This window comes from Coregonus lavaretus, assembly GCF_964263955.1.
Source record: "Coregonus lavaretus genome assembly, chromosome: 5".
Classification (NCBI taxonomy): Eukaryota; Metazoa; Chordata; class Actinopteri; order Salmoniformes; family Salmonidae; genus Coregonus; species Coregonus lavaretus.
Window position 1 is genome coordinate 36,717,356 of NC_139992.1, and position 19,581 is coordinate 36,736,936.

Consider the following 19,581-nt stretch of genomic DNA (forward strand, 5'->3'; position numbering starts at 1 on the left):
AGTTCTGATCTTCTGATTGGTCCTGATGAGTTGGGCGAGGTCCCCTCCAGGCTACTGTCACTGTTGCATTGGCTCTGAGTCGGGTTCTCTGTCTTCAAATGTTCAGCCTAAGAGAGGGGATTTTTGTGTGTGTGTGTGTGTGTGTGTGTTTAACAGTGATGATGTGTGTGTGTGTGTGTGTGTGTGTGTGTGTGTTTAACAGTGATGATGTGTGTGTGTGTGTGTCCTCAGAGCAAGAACTCGTGAGTTGGAAGAACTGAGAGGCCTATGGCGTGGGTGTTGTCCTTGGCCACCTGCTGACAAGGCTGACAAGATAGGACCCTTTTGTCCATTGTTATTGGATAGGAACAGAACTTATAACCAGCTCCTGACCTAAATAGATCTTAGCACAACATTTTACTCAACATATCATATTCCATATTCACTATAACAAATATATTTACTACGACATTAGCAAGAACCGCCACATCCTCAGCCGGCTAATCCAGTGTGTGAAGTTTTGCGGAGTGTTTGAGTTAGCTTTGCGAGGCAAAGATGAAACTGAGGGCTCCACCAACCCTGGTAAGCCAACACTTTTGAGATCAGTCAATAAATGCTTCTGGTATTGACTTATATGCTGCCCCTGTCTTCATGTTGTTGCTGGACATATCTTTTTTAAAATGTGTGTAGGTCACCTAAATCATCAGAAAAATTGCCCCCCCTGAGAATTTTTTCAGGAGCCGCCACTGGACCTTACCCAATAACAGCACTCTATTCCAGCCACGGCCAATAGAAAGACAGAGACAGTGTGTGTGTGCGTGCGTCTGTGTGAGGATGCAGGTTTAAATGGCCTGTATGAAAGCATCAAAGCTGACAATGGAGTTCTCTCTATTCCTCCCAAAGCTTATCAACATTGTTTTATTCCTTCCTCTCTCTAGTCTAATAGTATATTCCAGGCACCATGCGGCGGTTCACTGACCTGCTCTATGAAACCAATAAAATGCATCGAAAATGTGACCATTGAAAGCAGCTCTACCTTGGGAGACATGTTGAGGAAAGGGGGACTAAACTGAAGTGAACGCTTTGTGTCTAGCTAGACTCCCCGGTGAGAGAGAAAGAACTGACAGCTTTTTACAGCAGCACAGGACAATTATTCCTACAACATCTGTCCGGACTTCTAGGTTCCCAAACCCAATATTTGCTGCCAACACTAACATTTATACAGCGAGGGTCTGTATTTGCTCAATGTCTGTAAACCATGCCATATTAATGTCTGGAATTTAGTACGAAATATTAATGTCTGGAATTGGAACGGATGGCTAGGGACACCTCTGGGTCATCTCCCCCTCCCCCATTTCATGATTAGTCTTTCCCACTCTGCTTTTTCTTTTCCCTCTCTCTCTCTATGCATCATCCTCTCTCTACCCATCCTATCCTCTCAAACCACAACTGAGAGAAAAGCAATTATGTAGAGGCGATTGGGCCCAATTTAACCCATTGACTGTGCTTTCCAAACTAAACTGAGTGACTTTTAATCTCTGGGGGAAACTTCCCATGTCAATGTCCAGGTAGATACCAGAATGTTGCTCAGCTGCACAATTTTTTTTACAAAAGGCAATACATTTCTAAAGATAAGTGATCAACACATGTATACAACTTTTTACATATTAACTTTATTATTCCAGCATAATCTGAGATAAGGCATCACATCGGTTCAAATCAGGACAACAAAGATATAGCGAGACAAAAGGCTTGGCTTTCATTTATATGTCGAATAATACAATTTGACCTTTTTAGCAAAAACATCACAGTGTATCATAAAGGCAGCATTGCAGAGAAAGAGAGAGAGAGAGAGAGAGAGAGAGAGAGAGAGCGAGAGAGAGAGAGAGCAAGACCAACATCAAATGAAGCAGAAAGGTTGGCCAATATGGGTCACCATGGCCATCGCAACCAATGAGGGCACAGTGAACTATTTATGATGCAATGATAGGCTACATGTGGTGAGTCATTGTTTTTACAGCACATTTACTAAATTAATGTTTAAAAAACAAATAAGTAAATTAACCACATTTGTTGTGATCCATCTAATAGAACAGAATTGGGTGCTAAAATAAGGTAATAAGGCTTTCATCTCATCATTTTAAATAATCAGTCAATAGAAACCAACACCAAACACAAGGTAAGACACTGGCCACATGACTCTTGAAAATTGTCCCAAAATCTTTGGCTAGACATTTTAAATGTTAAAACCTATTTACTATCGGGTTCAGAAGCGGAAATAAACATGGCAAACAATTACAAAAAAAATCCCAGAAAAAACACTTTCAAAATAAAGCACACTGTCCCAAGAAAGTTCAATTTACAAAGTAACACAAGGCACATAGGGTGGATGTCAGTAAACCACAGATACAAAGAATATTGTGGAGATTGTCTCCTTGTACCATTAGATGCAAGGCCCATACTAGCATGGTAGCGTTCTGTGGCAATAAGACTGATTGCGGTGATTGTCTACAGATTTACCATAGAAAGCAGGCCTATTGTGGTGACTGTACTTTACCACATATACTATTGGTGATTGTCTACACATGACTTACCATTGATACTTATGATTGTTAACACATTTACATTATAGTCATTTAGCAGACGCTCTTATCCAGAGTGACTTACAGGAGCAATTAGGGTTAAGTGCCTTGCTCAAGGGCACATTGACAGATTGTTCACCTAGTCGGCTCGGGGATTTGAACCAACGACCTTTCGGTTACTGGCCCCACACTCTTAACCACTAGGCTACCTGCTGAAACACCATTGTGATCTCCTTGCCTGGCTACCCATCCACATTGCTCCGGCCAACGGACGTTTCTTCTCCAAGATGCGTCTGGATTTGCCTCCCTCCCCGACGATTTCTAGAATGCAAACACAATCTGACCAATCTGATTGGTCCCAGAAACCGATGGGTTGGGCCAGAGCCAGCCTACCTGATGAAATTATCAACTTTGATTCTCTGATTGGTTAGATTTGTTATAGACGATCCAATCACTGATGAATTTGTTTTGAAGTCACACAAACAACTTCTAGGATGGCAGTTTCAGACTGAATATATGTAGCGATTGATAGAGCAGAGGAATTAAATTCAGGGTGAGTGGTCAGGCAAGTGATCACCCAGACAGACACACAGCTCAGTCTATGAGTGGACCAGTTTGATGCCCTGTCCCGTGTCCAGTATATTGGGAGGGAACCAGCCCAGTTTGAATCGCCTGAAGCACCTCAGACACACTCCACACAGCCAGAGGAGGTTGAGCCCACAGCACCAGTTGGACAGGTGCACCAGAGGATAGGTAGCCTGGGGGAAGTGGGTCTTCCAGTGCTTGGCCACATCGCTCCCCGTGGGAAGATGGAGCGTGTAGTCGCTCCAGTGTTTCGACACGCCGTAGGCCGCTGCCACCGTCCTGTCCTTCTCCAACCACTGGGTGGCGCTATCCGGGTTGCAGTTGAACTCCACCCACTCCGAGGTGAAGTCCCCGAGGCGGGCGGCGTCCACACCTTCGATGTCACCGGCGGGGGCGAGCTCGGCCCCTTGCACGGCCACGTAGACTCCCTCCAAGCTGCGGACCTCCTTTACCCAGGGCAGGGAGTTCTCTGTGTCCAGGACCAGGATGAGGCGGGAGGTGAAGCCGCTGTTCTTCTCCTTCCACCACTCCAGCAGCTGCTCCAGACGCAGAGAGTCTCCTCCTGGAAGAGAGAGAGAAATAAACATGTTTCTAGCTTAATAACCACAACCTAGTCTTAGGCTGGGACCAACAAGGAACAACCATTTGCGAAAAGTTGATATGATCTATATCATAACATGCACAATGGAAACAAAAGGAACATGTGACTCGTCAAGTTATTTGTCAAATCATCTCTATTGTTATTCTGAATACCATCTACAGCTATACGCCTGTATGGCCTATCCCTAGTCTAAGGCGCCTAAATCTTGAGTTACAGGGACATTCTGTTTGGACACCCCTCCTCTGTGGCAAATATGTGAGCGGCGTATGAGTGTCTATATGTGTGCGTGAGCAGCCTGCGTGAGTGAGTGAGAGTGCCAGAGACACCCCCCAGCACGCTCTTCCCAGACTGTTCTGTAAAGCTCCCACGCCAGCCAGGGCCCGGGTTGTTTTTCCCCCTCGGCCTCCACTGCTCAAACACTGCGACACAGGGTATGACACGCAGTATCCTTCATGAGGATTAATACGGCAGTGTGCTCCATGGCAGGAAGATTAAGAGGTGCCCGTAGATGGAGCCAAGATAAGATATTTCTTTACAGCTTGGGGAGCTGCTCAGAAAGGGAACGGTTAGGAGGAGCGATACTGTGTGGTCGCGACACACTGATGTTTTAAGTAAAATGTGGGTTTCAGGGGAGCACCGGGATACTATACTGTGGCCACGTTGATGTTTTGACACATATTACTAGAATACTTGGTTGGTCCGTAGTTGGATCTGTATCTTTAGGAAGACAATACATACTAGTTTTTTTTTTATTCACCCTGAATGTTAGGAGTTTAGCAGCTAGTTTGATAACAAGGGTTTTAAAAAATTACAGTATGATTAACATATATTCCTTCCATAGTCCATTAAAGAATAATTGGGTAATGGGTTAATAATAATACTAATTATCTACTTATTACAGCTGACTTGCCCGATGAGTCACGATGACTGTTAGGTTAAGGTAGGTGGTGAGCAAGTAATGGACATTAAAGACAAAGGGTCAAAGTTGTCTGAGTTTATGGAGACAAATAAAAGTTAGGAGTGGGAGTTAACAACATGGTCAAGTCATGTTTAATTGTCATGGAGCTTGTCTTCCTAGCAGCACCATGCAGTGATAAAGCCAGTGGCGGCTCCTGAAAAAATTCTCAGGAGGGGCAATTTTTCTGATGATTTAGGTGACCTACACACATTTTAAAAAAGATATGTCCAGCAACAACATGAAGACAGGGGCAGCATATAAGTCAATACCAGAAGCATTTATTGACTGATCTGGGGAGATGGATTCCAGTTTCTGTGACAGATTATAAATAATCTCTGATGCCTTTGTTATATTAGCTTTTGGTTGAATGTACTGTCGTAGTAAATATATAATGTTATAGCTTGGTCTGACTAAAATCTTGTGCATGACCCATTTTGTGTTGGGCGTTTGTTTTCAATCAATGCTGTTCCTATCCTATAACAATGGACAAAAGAGTCCTATCTTGTCAGCCTTGTCAGCAGGTGGCCAAGGACAACACCCACGCCATAGGTCTCTCAGTTCTTCCAACTCACGAGTTCTTGCTCTGAGGACACACACACACACACACACACACACACACATCATCACTGATAACACACACACACACACACATCATCACTGTTAAACACACACACACACACACACAAAAATCCCCTCTCTTTAGGCTGAACATTTGAAGACAGAGAACCCGACTCAGAGCCAATGCAACAGTGGAGGGGACCTCGCCCAACTCATCAGGACCAATCAGAAGATCAGAACTACTAGATTCAACCTACATCATTTATTGTATAAAATGTCTGCACACAATGTTTTCGGGGCTCTCTTCAGATAGCTCCCTAAGAGTTTGACGAACGGGTCCGTGCACGCGATTCCAGATATCTTTACCTCTGAATAAACTGCCTTTATTATACCATATCCACCCTGTCCAAAGTCTCTACTTGGTCTCAGTTCTCCAGTAAACTTGTGATTATCAACAGTACACAACGGTAACAAACAATTGGGGGAACTCACGGGGCAGATAGTAAGGTCGCAGTGACACAGAAAGCAGTTCAATGTCGGGGGTACAGAGTCGCTCTCTTACCAGGATCGCGGTCCGCTCTGACCAGGGTGAAGCCGGCCGGCTCCACTTCTCTGTCCGGGACTCTGTCATCCAGCCAAGTCTCCCAGCTGTATTGGATTCCGCTGCCAGCAGCGTTTTCATTATTTAGTCCGTTCGTAGCGGGTATGTACACGATCAACAAGATCAGTCCAAAACCCACCACTGGAAATCCATGGTTGGCAGAATGTTTGTAAACTAAGTCTACAAATTAAAAACATAAAATAACGCCACACTGCAGGTCGCAACAGAGACGCTGCTAGCCGCTATTTTCTTAGTTACGTTCATGGTTACGTCACGTATGACGAAAGCGCGTAAGTGCAAGCCCACAGACACCCATAGAGAATGTATTGAAAGCTTTGAAATTTGAAAAAAATAGATTTTACATGACAGGCTATGAGAGACTTCTGGGCGATTTTCAACCTGACTGAAATCGCCCCAAAAACGGGCGGGGCCATTTGAAGCACGACTTTAGCCTGATTTGACATTTAGTGGCAGTCAGATCAGATTAGAACACTGATAACTACTGTTGCCGTGATATAATTGATTAGAAAAAAATCCCTTCCTTTTCCCGTTTGGCAGTGCGTCGCCCATATCGCCCTATTGAACAGGCCGTCCCTGGATAAAGCGTGGGTGTGTGTTGGCAGCCACTCTAAAGACAAACTTCAGTTATCACACTGGGAAAATGTTGTACTCTTCATTTCTACTAAGAGTCGCATGGATTACTGAAAGGTTCTGGCAGACTACAAAATATTTTGTACTTGTTCTAACTACTGCTGTTGTTCCAGACATTTCTCACAAACAAATGGAAAACTTTAAAATGTTTGGCAAAGCAAGAATACATTATTCTACCCTCATCATCATGTTTTATTCAAACATATAACCTTAATTTGATCCTGTATTTGTATTTTTCATTTTTGATCTAGTCTGGAAACAAATAGGTGCAAAATAAACATTGATTGATGATGAGAGACAGAGAGAGGCAATAAGCTTGTCTGCTGCTTTCTGAGAGTTGAGGAGAGACAGCCAACCAACCAGCCAACTAGCCAGCCAACCAGACTCTGTAAGCTATGGTGACCCTCACCTGCCAGTGCCCAGGCCCCGGTGCGCTGCGTATGCCCGCTGTAGAATACCACGTATGTATCATGGCGGGGCCCGTCGGCCGTGCGAAGCTCCAGGAAGGCCTTGAGCTTGGCCTGCAGGGCCTCCAAGGTCACCCCGCTGGTGGAGTAGTCACAGCCAAACGTCTCGATCATGTGGTGGGAGAAGAGGCGCTGCACGCTGTTCAACATGCCCGTGGAGCGCACGTTCAGCTCCTGCACCTGGTCCGGAGGTAGGAGGGTGGGCTGGCCGTCTGGGCTGTGGAGGGAAGGGAGAGAAGGATGGGTGGATGGGTGGAGGAGAGGAGGGAACGAGAATGGCTGAATAGGGTGGGAGAGGGGAGGAAGAGTATGAATATGAGGAGAGAATGGCAAGTGGAGATGGAGAGCAGAATTGAAAAGAGGAAGATGAGGAGAATGTAGAGGAAGAAACGGAATAGAGGTGAAAGAGAGGTGCAGGCACTGGCAGAACAGTAGAGATGGAATATGAGATAATATGAATGTGTGTGTGTGTGTGTGTGTGTGTGTGTGTGTGTGTGTGTGTGTGTGTGTGTGTGTGTGTGTGGAGGACTAAGATGAGTGACAATAAAGATGAGTTCTGACCCAACGACCCCACAACAAGATTCGGAGGTCAAGACAGATCCATCTGTTCGATCCGACACACCTTTCTCTCTTTCTCTCCACCCCACAGCACCAGGCATAAGGACAGGAGTCAAGGCTGCCCCAGTCTCTGTTACTCAATATAGCCCCACTCACTCTGTATCTGTCTGTCCCTGGCATTGCTCACGACTTTCTCCATTCACTCATATAGACATCTGCATAACTCAAAACATGTCATCTGAAAGCAGAGTTATTATGATCTTGAGAGAGACCTTGGGCTGGAGAGTTGGAGAGAGTTCTGTCTGAATAATGAGTAGATTTTGTCTGAGTAGTTGTATTGAGATGACTGGGGGCAGTGGATGACATGGCTGTTGGAGGCTGATGTGACAGATTTGTTTCACTAACCTGGCCTGGGTCTCTCTCCCTCTCACCCTCTCTCTCCTTGTCCCTGTCTGACTTTCTCTCCTATGCTCTCTGTCCCTCGCCGTTCCCTTCTTCTCCTCCTCCTCTTTCTCATCTTCCCAAGGGGCCCTCATCATTGTAAAAACATGATCTGAACCCATCAAACAGTAGATAATACACTGCTATATTCTCAACATGCACTCTGGTCTCCCGCTGGGGCCTACATCCACAGCCCTGGCATACAGAGCAGATGTATGGGCCTGCATCCGAATCACCACCACAGACAGACAGCAGCTAGCTACTGCTAAGTGCTAACTGCCCTAGCACAAAGATAGAGGTAGAGTCTGAAATGGCACCCTATTCCCTACATAGTGCACTACTTTTGACTAGAGCCCTATGGGTCCTAATCAAAGGGATAGGGTGCCATTTCGGACAGAGAGTAGCCCTGACTGGTCGTAAACACATCTTCCACCCACAGCCACTTAGTATGCCAGGGAGAGAGCAGCCTCAGGGGGGAAACATTAGGGCCATGTTTATGCATGGTTATTGGGATATTTTTCCACTTAGTTTGTCCAGTGAGGGAATTTAAATTATGGTCTGTCCCTCCGGACAGGGATTTTTTGACTTCGGTGCAGGGAAGATTGATGATTGTGGAGAAAAATATAGTGAGTGTGTCTGTGTGTGTGAGGTCTGTGTACGTGTATACTGAATTGTGTGTGCCTGTGCGTGTGTGTCAGGGTTTCTATTAGGAAAATGTGGCGCCAGACTTTTGACCGGCAGCATTTTAATTTAACAGACATTTGAGAAATTTACCGGACCCATATGCATTGGGCGCTTAACCTGATTAGGGCGTCCACCCAATGACAGAAATCACATTTAGATTACTTATCTTCACAAAACATGCAACGGCGTGCGTCCTTCTTATCGAATTCCAATGCATACTTGATGTAAGAATAACTGCCACATTTACTTTCATCAGCCAACAAGACAAGTAACGAACAGCAAAATCACTAGCCTATGTCAATGTAATATCCCCCATAGTACAAAAAGTTGACCTATTCTTATGGTCAGCTTGTTGTTCTGTGCGAGAAAGAAATAGCCTATTCCAAACTGACTCTGGGACAGTTGTGGGATGATAGATCCCAAATTCATACAACTAGTAGGCCTAGGCTACATAAAATGTTTTAAAGCAATGAGGCTGATGCAACAGAAAAGAACTCTCAGCAAAAAATGTTGATAAACTATTATTTCTTCACATTATAAGCTTAGCAATGTGCACACGTCAGTAAGCTGCGCACAAACGTTTGTTCCATAATGCAATTAGCGGGAAACCACCATTTTCAAAAGCAAACTGCACATGCAAGCGGTTTCATGTGACAGAGATAAAAACATCCATTATACATTTTGAAAGAGGGGAGATCTAAAGATGCAACAACTAGCATGGGTTGCTAATATGACTAGGATTGTGCCTTTGGCTACTGGACAATGAAAGAAAGTTGATTTGAAAACCAATAGAACATGAGAGAAATAGGCTACTGGTTTCAATGGCATATGGAAGTCTTTATAAAAGAATTGCCTCCACGTTTCTATGGTCGGATTTGACTTTGAAGTAAGGTAAGACATGCCTCATAATATGAAGTAAAACGTTCAGGTTTCAAACAGTTAAATATATGTTTTCAAAATGCATACTGCCTCCAGCTCATTGCAAAGTGGTGAGTGACACGCTGAAGCCTGCCTATACCGTTGCCTATATGCACTTGAATGACGAATGGGAAGCATGCTTCAATTACCAGCTGAGAAATAAAAATAGTAGCTTTTTTAAATTGTGGCCATCAAAACAATTTTTTACACGCGATTGCATTTAGAATTTTTACGCAATGATTGGGCTTATAAAAGCAAGTTTCACTCCAGCAGCAACAAACGAGCTGTTTGAGAAGCTGTAGCAGCAGCTCTCACGCTGTGTGACAGATTTTCCACTCATAGGCTCTGTATCTCGTGTGATAAACATAACGACTAACGAAAACACACACGTGCCAATTTAATTCCACAAAATTATGCAAATTAACTTATAGACTGATAAGCATAATTGGTCAAATGCATTTACATCAACTTGTATTTCCATTATTTTGCAATGGGATTGTATTTTTCTCCAGGACAATTGGCCGGTGCCAGTTATATTTATTGGCTTTTCATTTTATTTTATTTTTGCCAAAAGCCGGCTATTACCGGCTAATGAAGACCCTGATGTGTGTGTGTACGGTTATATACAGTGCATTCGGAAAGTATTCAGACACCTTGACTTTTTCCACATTGTTACATTACAGCCTTATTCTAAAATGGATTTTAAAAATAAAACATCTCATCAATCTACACACAATATCCCATAATGACAAAGCAAAAACAGGTTTTTAGAAAATGTATTAAACATTTAAAAACTGAAATATCACATTTACATAAGTATTCAGACCCTTTCCTCAGTATTTTGTTGAAGCACCTTTGGCAGCGATTACAGCCTTGAGTCTTCTTGGGTATGAACGCTACAAGCTTGGCACGCCTGTATTTGGAGAATTTCTCCCATTCTTCTCTACAGATCCTCTTAAGCTCTGTCAGGTTGGATGGGGAGCGTCGCTGCAAAGCTATTTTCAGGTCTCTCCAGAGATGTTTGTCAGGTTCAAGTCCGGGCTCTGGCTGGGCCACTCAAGGACATTCAGAGATTGTCCCAAAGACACTCCTGCATTGTCTTGGCTGTTTGCTTAGGGTCGTTATCCTGTTGGAAGGTGAACCTTCGCCCCAGTCTGAGGTCCTGAGCGCTCTGGAGCAGGTTTTCATCAAGGATCTCTCTGTACTTTGCTCCGTTCATCATTGCGTCGATCCTGACTAGTCTCCCAGTCCCTGCCGCTGAAAAACATCCCCCCAGCATGATGCTGCCACCACCATGCTTCACCGTAGGGATGGTGCCAGGTTTCCTCCAGACGTGGCGCTTGGCATTCAAGCCAAAGAGTACCATCTTGGTTTCATCAGACCAGAGAATCTTGTTTCTCATGGTCTGAGAGTCCTCTAGGTGCCTTTTAGAAAACTCCAAGCGGGCTGTCATGTGCCTTTTACTGAGGAGTGACTTCCGTCTGGCCACTCTACCATAAAGGCCTGATTGGAAGAGTGCTGCAGAGATGGTTGTCCTTCTGGAAGGTTCTCCCATCTCCACAGAGGAACTCTGGAGCTCTGTCAGAGTGACCATCAGGTTTTTGGTCACCTCCCTGACCAAGGCCCTCCCCGATTGCTCAGTTTGGCCGGGCGGCCAGCTCTAGGAAGAGTCTTGGTGGTTCCAAACTTCTTCCATTTAAGAATGATGGAGGCCACTGTGTTCTTGGGGACCTTCGATGCTGCAGAAATGTCTCGACACAATCCTGTCTCGGCGCTCTACTGTTGGACCTTATATAGACAGATGTGAGCCTTTCAAAATCATGTCCAATCAATTGAATTTACCACAGATGGACTCCAATCAAGTTGTAGAAACATCTCAAGGATGATCAATGGAAACAGGATGCACCTCAGATCAATTTCGAGACTCTAGCAAAGGGTCTGAATACTGAATATAATAAGGTATTTCTGTTTTGTTTTTTTATACATTTGAAAACTTTCAACAAACCTGTTTTCGCTTTGTCATTATGGGGTATTGTGTGTAGATTGATGAGGACTTTTATTTATTTAATCCATTTTAGAATAAGGCTGTAACGTAACAAAATGTGGATAAAGGGAAGGGTCTGAATATTTTCCGAATGCACTGTACCTGTTGTAGCTGGTAGGGACGACCACAGCGTAGCCCACACACGTGCCCCCCAGGCAGCTGCCCAGCTCATGGAAGAGCCCGTGGGCCAGAGACTCCAGAGAGAGGACCACCAGGAACATACTCATGAACACACCGTTGGAGGGCTGCAACACAAGAGAGCATTTAATTTGTGATTTTTTTAAATGTATTGAAGCATAAGAGAATTTAGCTAGTTAGATACACACATAAAGAAAATTCTATCACAAGGCTTCAGCTCAAAACACCCTTCAAAACACACTCAAGTGAAGCTGTGGGAATGAGTGAGAATGAAATTCCAAGGCCACAATGGACTCTGTTATATAAATTCACCAAGCTGTTAAAATTCAGTAAATACACACAAATTACACAGAAAAAATGGACAACAAAATAATTTTATGCCGTTGCCATGACGATTTCCACGTAGCCTTGCGTTTCCTCAATTACACTTGTGTTACATTCACATTTGCAATTAAAATCCTTATTAAAATCCATATTTTTCCTCAATACGACTTGTCCAATTAGCGAGGCACCAGCAAGGTTACCACATCACTTCAGAGCTCCCTGCTTCATTATTAGCTAGTGAGTTTTGGATGGAGGCAGCAGACCTCTTGTTAAATTCAGGTCCTACTGCCCAAGGCCTCACAGCTGGTCCAGCTTCATCTCCTCAGTTCTCATGACACAGCAACACTGAAGCTCTTATGCCATCCCAGCCTTCAAGCCCTTTTAATGTAGAGCAAGGCTATAGGCCTAGATTATAGAAACAATTCAAGGCTATAGCTAGGCCTATATGTTTGGTAACATGGACATTGCATTGTATATTTTACTTTAAAATGTTGAAGAGTGTGTGTGTGGGTGGGTTGAGTAAGTATCCTTGCTTAAAGACATGCTCCGGTACTTTGGCGACTAAGAAAGTATTTTTTTAAACCTCCCGCTTTGGGCTGGATGTGTTCATACATGCATAATATATGAGCAGAATTACTGTCACCTTAATTAGCCACGGAATCCTTGGTTTGAAAACGACTGCTTTTTTTAAAGCTGTGCCGCGCCATTTTCCCTACATTTCCCCCCACGTGGGCCAGCCTCCTAGCAATTCGAGTTCTAGCCAATGAGCTTCAGGCCCTCGCATTTGAGTGACAGCTAGCAAGACGCCTGCCCATCATTATCCAAAGAGGTTGCAGTGCGGGCCCAACGGCTCAATGGACACAGCAGAGAGAAAGCGAGAGAGAGAACAATGACATGGTGCACATACAGTGGGGAGAACAAGTATTTGATACACTGCATATTTTGCAGGATTTCCTACTTACAAAGCATGTAGAGGTCTGTAATTTTTATTATAGGTACACTTCAACTATGAGAGACGGAATCTAAAACAAAAATCCAGAAAATCACATTGTATGATTTTTAAGTAATTAATTTGCATTTTATTGCATGACATAAGTATTTGATACATCAGAAAAGCAGAACTTAATATTTGGTACAGAAACCTTTGTTTGCAATTACAGAGATCATACGTTTCCTGTAGGTCTTGACCAGGTTTGCAGACACTGCAGCAGGGATTTTGGCCCACTCCTCCATACAGACCTTCTCCAGATCCTTCAGGTTTCGGGGCTGTCGCTGGGCAATACGGACTTTCAGCTCCCTCCAAAGATTTTCTATTGGGTTCAGGTCTGGAGACTGGCTAGGCCACTCCTGGACCTTGAGATGCTTCTTACGGAGCCACTCCTTAGTTGCCCTGGCTGTGTGTTTCGGGTCGTTGTCATGCTGGAAGACCCAGCCAGGACCCATCTTCAATGCTCTTACTGAGTGAAGGAGGTTGTTGGCCAAGATCTCGCGATACATGGCCCCATCCATCCTCCCCTCAATACGGTGCAGTCGTCCTGTCCCCTTTGCAGAAAAGCATCCCCAAAGAATGATGTTTCCACCTCCATGCTTCACGGTTGGGATGGTGTTCTTGGGGTTGTACTCATCCTTCTTCTTCCTCCAAACACGGCGAGTGGAGTTTAGACCAAAAAGCTATATTTTTGTCTCATCAGACCACATGACCTTCTCCCATTCCTCCTCTGGATCATCCAGATGGTCATTGGCAAACTTTAGACGGGCCTGGACATGCGCTGGCTTGAGCAGGGGGACCTTGTATGCGCTGCAGGATTTTAATCCATGACAGCGTAGTGTGTTACTAATGGTTTTCTTTGAGACTGTGGTCCCAGCTCTCTTCAGGTCATTGACCAGGTCCTGCCGTGTAGTTCTGGGCTGATCCCTTACCTTCCTCATGATCATTGATGCCCCACGAGGTGAGATCTTGCATGGAGCCCCAGACCGAGGGTGATTGACCGTCATCTTGAACTTCTTCCATTTTCTAATAATTGCGCCAACAGTTGTTGCCTTCTCACCAAGCTGCTTGCCTATTGTCCTGTAGCCCATCCCAGCCTTGTGCAGGTCTACAATTTTATCCCTGATGTCCTTACACAGCTCTCTGGTCTTGGCCATTGTGGAGAGGTTGGAGTCTGTTTGATTGAGTGTGTGGACATGTGTCTTTTATACAGGTAACGAGTTCAAACAGGTGTACCAAAAATTAAGTTCTGCTTTTCTGATGTATCAAATACTTATGTCATGCAATAAAATGCAAATTAATTACTTAAAAATCATACAATGTGATTTTCTGGATTTTTGTTTTAGATTCCGTCTCTCACAGTTGAAGTGTACCTATGATAAAAATTACAGACCTCTACATGCTTTGTAAGTAGGAAAACCTGCAAAATCGGCAGTGTATCAAATACTTGTTCTCCCCACTGTAGTTGCACATATGTGACGTAGTATGCAATTTTTGGGGAACACTTTTGGCTCGTGAGTACCACTTTCAAAACTACTGGCTAAAAAGTATACAAAGGTAGTTCCATTTCATTTCAGCCAGCCATGACACCCACCATCTTCGATTGTTCTGAAATGGTTTCTGTAGTTTTAACAGATAAGATAAGCATTCCAACAACATTATTTTGTTGAAAGACTATTTGAACTTTGAGAAATTAAGCTAATTGATTGCACCCAAATTGGTCATGTGAATTCATATGATTCATATAATATTCATTAAATATAATACCCAACATCCGATTTGGACCAAACCACTTCTTAAAATGCCTAAGATGTGAGGAATCCAAATAAATTGTAAAAAGCCACCCACGTACCCCCCCAAACCAAGCCCACCCCAACCGCCAGTATACAGTATCAGTTCTCTATGTTTGACAAGTAGTATGAAGCTGTTGCTTGGAGTATTGTTAATTCATACTATGTAATGTATTCTCAGTAAATTTGGTGATGTTTTTTTCCCCTGTTCAGAGAAATTAGCCATTGAAGTCACTTGCATTTCCCCCCATAAATTAGTGTGAAAGTACCAGGTTTTGCCCACTAGATGCTGCTGTTCCTGCTCTTAGTGACACACCCTTTCATTAATTTTGCAGGTTTCTCGTGCTTATTAAAGGTCCTTTTTATCTCAATATCAAATCATTTCTGAGTAACAATTAAGTACCTTGATTGTGATTGTTTCAAATTAAAATGGTCAAATAGAACCAAAAATAGCTTCTTATCAAAGAGCAATTTCTCAAGCAAGAATTTTACTAGGATTGTCTGGGAGTGGTCTGAGTGGGAAAACTGAACTCTTTCTTATTGGTCTATTTACTAATTTACCGCCTGGTGATGTCACCAGTCAGGCCAAATATCCATCCCACCAAAACAGGCAGACATTTCAGGCGGCCTTTTCAAACAGCTTTTACACTGAAAGGGCATTATCATAATTTTCACAATTTCGCAGTATTGTTTCAACCTCATAGTGTGGAAATATATAAAACACAGGACATCACATTTTTGACTGTACAGGGCCTTTAAACGGACCCATTGGAAGTTTAAATAGAAAACAAATAGCTTTTACTCATGATTAAAATAAATGGTGGGGTCATAGCTTAAAGGGATACAGCGAGATTCGGACAATTAATGTTTCTACCTACCCAGACAAACTCGTGGATACCATGTTTATGTCTCTGCGTGCAGTATGAAAGAAGTTACAGGTCGGTTTTTTTCGCAAGCCAATGATGACACTACTCGCCTAGTATTAGCGCAATAACTGGAAGTCTACAGGTAAGGTAGCATACACTGGCTGGAGATCTTATATTATGTGGTAAATAGTTGGACATGCCTCAGTGTAGCCTGTTATGCTAATAGCAGATTTCAAGGTAAAGCTAAATTAGGGCTAGATCATTTATGGCTCTTTATGTAAGGAGATAGACATATTAAAGTGCTAATTAACTTGGTCACGGTTGAGAGCAGAAGCAGCTCTCCTCTCCGGCTTGGGACTGTTGTGAATGCATGCCAGGCCTCTAGCAAGCATCAGTCTCTGGGGCTTATGACGGGAAGCTTGATGTTTCAATGTTGATGATGCTACTCAACTTGTCTTGTTACTAGGCTATGCAGCTATTATGGTCAGGTCTGTCTCGAATAAGATAATTCAAATCTTCTCAATGATTCAAATCTTCTCAATGAGGCAAAACCCAAATAAATGAAAAGCTCAGATCAATCACTCAATCCATCAATCAATCCATCAATCAATCGCTCAATCCATTAATCAATCAGCTGATCAATAAACCAACTGATTTATCAATCCATCTTTTCATTCATTAGTTTAACATATATTACCCTGCCAGTTCACCATTCAGCCCTATGTAGCATCTTACCTGCCAGGACACAGCTGCCAGTATGGCTGTGGACACCAGGCTGAAGAAGACCAGGCGTTCAGAGATCAAGCAGAAGTGTCTCATCCCCCGCGATGCCATGACCCGGTCCAGGCTGCGTGTGTCTGACTGCTGGACCGAGCGCGCCTTCTGACAGTCACTCAGCTTGGTGTGGAAGCCCCACAGTGTGATCAGCAGCACCACGTGGCAGACTGTCCAGAACAGGCCAAACACACAGAACCCAGGGATCACCAGGTACCACAGTTCTAGATGGCTCATCTTTACAGCGGCTAGGACAAAGAAGGCTATCTCCACAAGCCCCAGAGGGAGCAGGGAGAGTCGACGCCAGACACGTCCCCAGGAAAGCAGGGGCAGCCAGCGCTCAGTGGCCCCCAGGCTGCTGAAGTAGACGTCCAGGAGGGGGTCACAGATCAGACGGCCCAGGTAGCAGCCCAGAGCGAAGGGGTTGGTGGTTATCCCCACGGCCTTGAAGAACAGCAGGGAGGTGACTAGGGCGAAGCAGGCCAAGTTGGGCAGGGCTATGAGGGACTTGACGCGCAGGCCCACGATCAGAGCCCCCAGCGCCACCACTAGGGCAATGAGGGCGATAGATTTGTGCATCAGCATGGTGGTGCTGGCGATGCCAAAGCCCAGGAGTTCAAGGAGCTCCTCGGACGAGAGCAGGGTGGGTTTATAGTGAACACAGCCCATTATCCTATCTGTTAAGGCCCACACTGTCCTCAAAATCACACTAGCCAGCAGCAGGTAGTTAGTAGCCTGCTCCTTCACATTCTCCTCCAGCGAGGGATTATTGAGGAAGCACAGGAGGCCCAGAAGGAAGCCAAACCACAGGTGGAAGAGGCTGAGACTGGCTGACTCCATGGAGAAGTAGTAGTAGAGGATGCTGGCGATGCCCAGGACAAAGAGACCCAGGATGAAGATGACAAGGATCATGGGCTCGTCCGTCTGCTCCCATCGCACGTACAGGCCCAGGCATACCGCCACCATCAGGTTGAAACTGGACAGGTAACCAAGGCAACGCACCGATGACCACATGTCCACCTCCACGCCGGGCGCAGGTCCAGGCCCGCACTCCTCCTCCGGCTCCAGGCGTGACATGGCTGCGTAGAGACAGTGGCTGAGGCAGTAACGAATCCTCCTGAACATTCAACTGGAGGGACTCATGATTCAATGATCAGGTATGTCACTGACAGTAGCAAGCTTGTGCAGGTTTTGTAGTGGACTGGGGCACTTGAATTTAGGCAACATTAAGGATGAGATCCAGATGAAATAGGCTATTCAGCCACTGTGAAAGGAGAACATATTTTTGGAATGTGAAAAATGTTTACATGAATTATCATCAACACAACGATTATCCTAATTTAGCTGTCATATGTTGGCTGGATGACAATTATCATAGCAATAAACATTGACACTCATCAGTTGCTATTGACAGAAGATTTGAGAAACAGTTAGCTAGCTAAGTCAGACAGCTAGCTAGCTAGGTGCTGCTGTCAATAGCACTATAATGGCTAGCACATAGCACAACAATGCCACATAGCACAAGAATGGCTAGCTATAGTAGCTAGCCAGTTACGCTGCGTAAGGTTGAGTAAGTGATGACATCTGACGCAATTCCAGAGGCATCACAGTAAAACTACTTCAAATCATTAAAGGTATTCACAAATAACTAGCGATGACAAAACGAAAGATTAATCTTGAGTTGCTTACTCTTGTTTGCTTAAAAACTTGTTTCGTTTCCGGACTCCAAACTACGGCAAGGATGATGAGACAAACATAGCTGAGATTTTGCGTTTGCAGAGAAATCGAATGTGGTTTCACAGCAGGTTGTCCCTCTCAGTAAATTACTAATCCATTAGAGGTGACATCAATGAAATATAATTATTTATGTTAACAGTATTGATATTAAACAATTAAAGTAATTTTAACACTCATTGATCAGAAAAGACAACCACATCGAGCATACAATTATCCTGTATAGTCTGTGAAGATATCACCGTGAAGGTGGCCAAGGTGCACATCTCAAATGACACCCTACTCAAATAATAACTTTTCCACATACAGTAGCTCTGTCCAAATGCTACACTATATGGGAATAGCCAAAGAGAGATTACACTGGTTGATTATGATCATTTCTGGAAAATGATTATGTGGAGTAGTGTGGATTTATCTCAACAGGGGCACTGTGGAGGCAGGGCTCTATCCTTTTTCTATTTTTCTCTCTGCATTGTTGGGAAGGGCCATAAGTAAGCATTTCACAGTTGTTTACGAAGTATGTGACAAATTAAATTACATTTGATTCGATCTTTTCTGACTGACTGACTATGTGTAATAATGCACATACAGATACAGCGGCAGTCCTCCCTCCTACACATCACTGTGAATCCCACAGAGCCAAGAAACGTCTGGAGACACAATATATAACACAGTCGCAGCCCTCATCGAGAATCATATCAACCTACTGTAATTGGAGGGATTTAGGGCCCTGAGGTTTTCCTCACCGTTTCATATGATGACATGACCAGGAAAACACTAGACCGTAGTTATGAGAATCGGGACCACATAAATGTTCTGTATAGGTTACATTACATACATTTGGTCAAAGTGAATGATACATTTGGACTTGAGGATTGTAATGTAAATACAAGAAATACAGTTGAAAAATTCAAATTCTATGATTTTCTTTTGATTGTCCTCTTCTTTTTTGCACCGAAAATCTCAGCATTGGGCTTTTAAGACCAAGATAAACCCATTGGCCTCTTGTATCATTTACAGCATTACTGAGGAGAAGCCTTTTTAAAAGGTTTATTTAGGATTTTCTGCTGATACAACATGATAAATGTAAGGATGGGATGAACATCAAGGGACAGGCTAATTCACTATCCTGAGGCTATAAAGCATCCAGAAAGTCTGTGTGTGTGTACGTGTATGTTTATAAGAGATTGACAATCAACATACACAGCTTATAAACAGCCTATTTATTGCATGGAAGTAAATAGACAGTATTAATTAATTAATTATTATATAAATACTCAGATAGGGTGTTATCTCAAAGTATCAGGAGGAGGGCAAAGTGAGATTCTGCGGAGATAAGT

General features: G+C 43.9%; 1 protein-coding gene across 1 annotated transcript; it reads right to left on the reverse strand.

Moving 5' to 3' along the window:
* Positions 1-1,630: 1,630 nt before the first annotated feature.
* Positions 1,631-18,239, reverse strand: LOC311128894 (transmembrane protein 168-A-like). The gene is made up of 5 exons (XM_084161122.1): positions 18,197-18,239; positions 16,469-17,771; positions 11,730-11,872; positions 6,925-7,199; positions 1,631-3,708 (listed from the first exon to the last, which is right to left on the reverse strand). Exons 2-5 carry the CDS (start codon positions 17,630-17,632, stop codon positions 3,161-3,163), a joined length of 2,130 nt encoding a protein of 709 aa, XP_084017248.1. The 5' UTR covers positions 17,633-17,771; positions 18,197-18,239; the 3' UTR covers positions 1,631-3,160.
* Between the last annotated feature and the right edge of the window lie 1,342 nt (positions 18,240-19,581).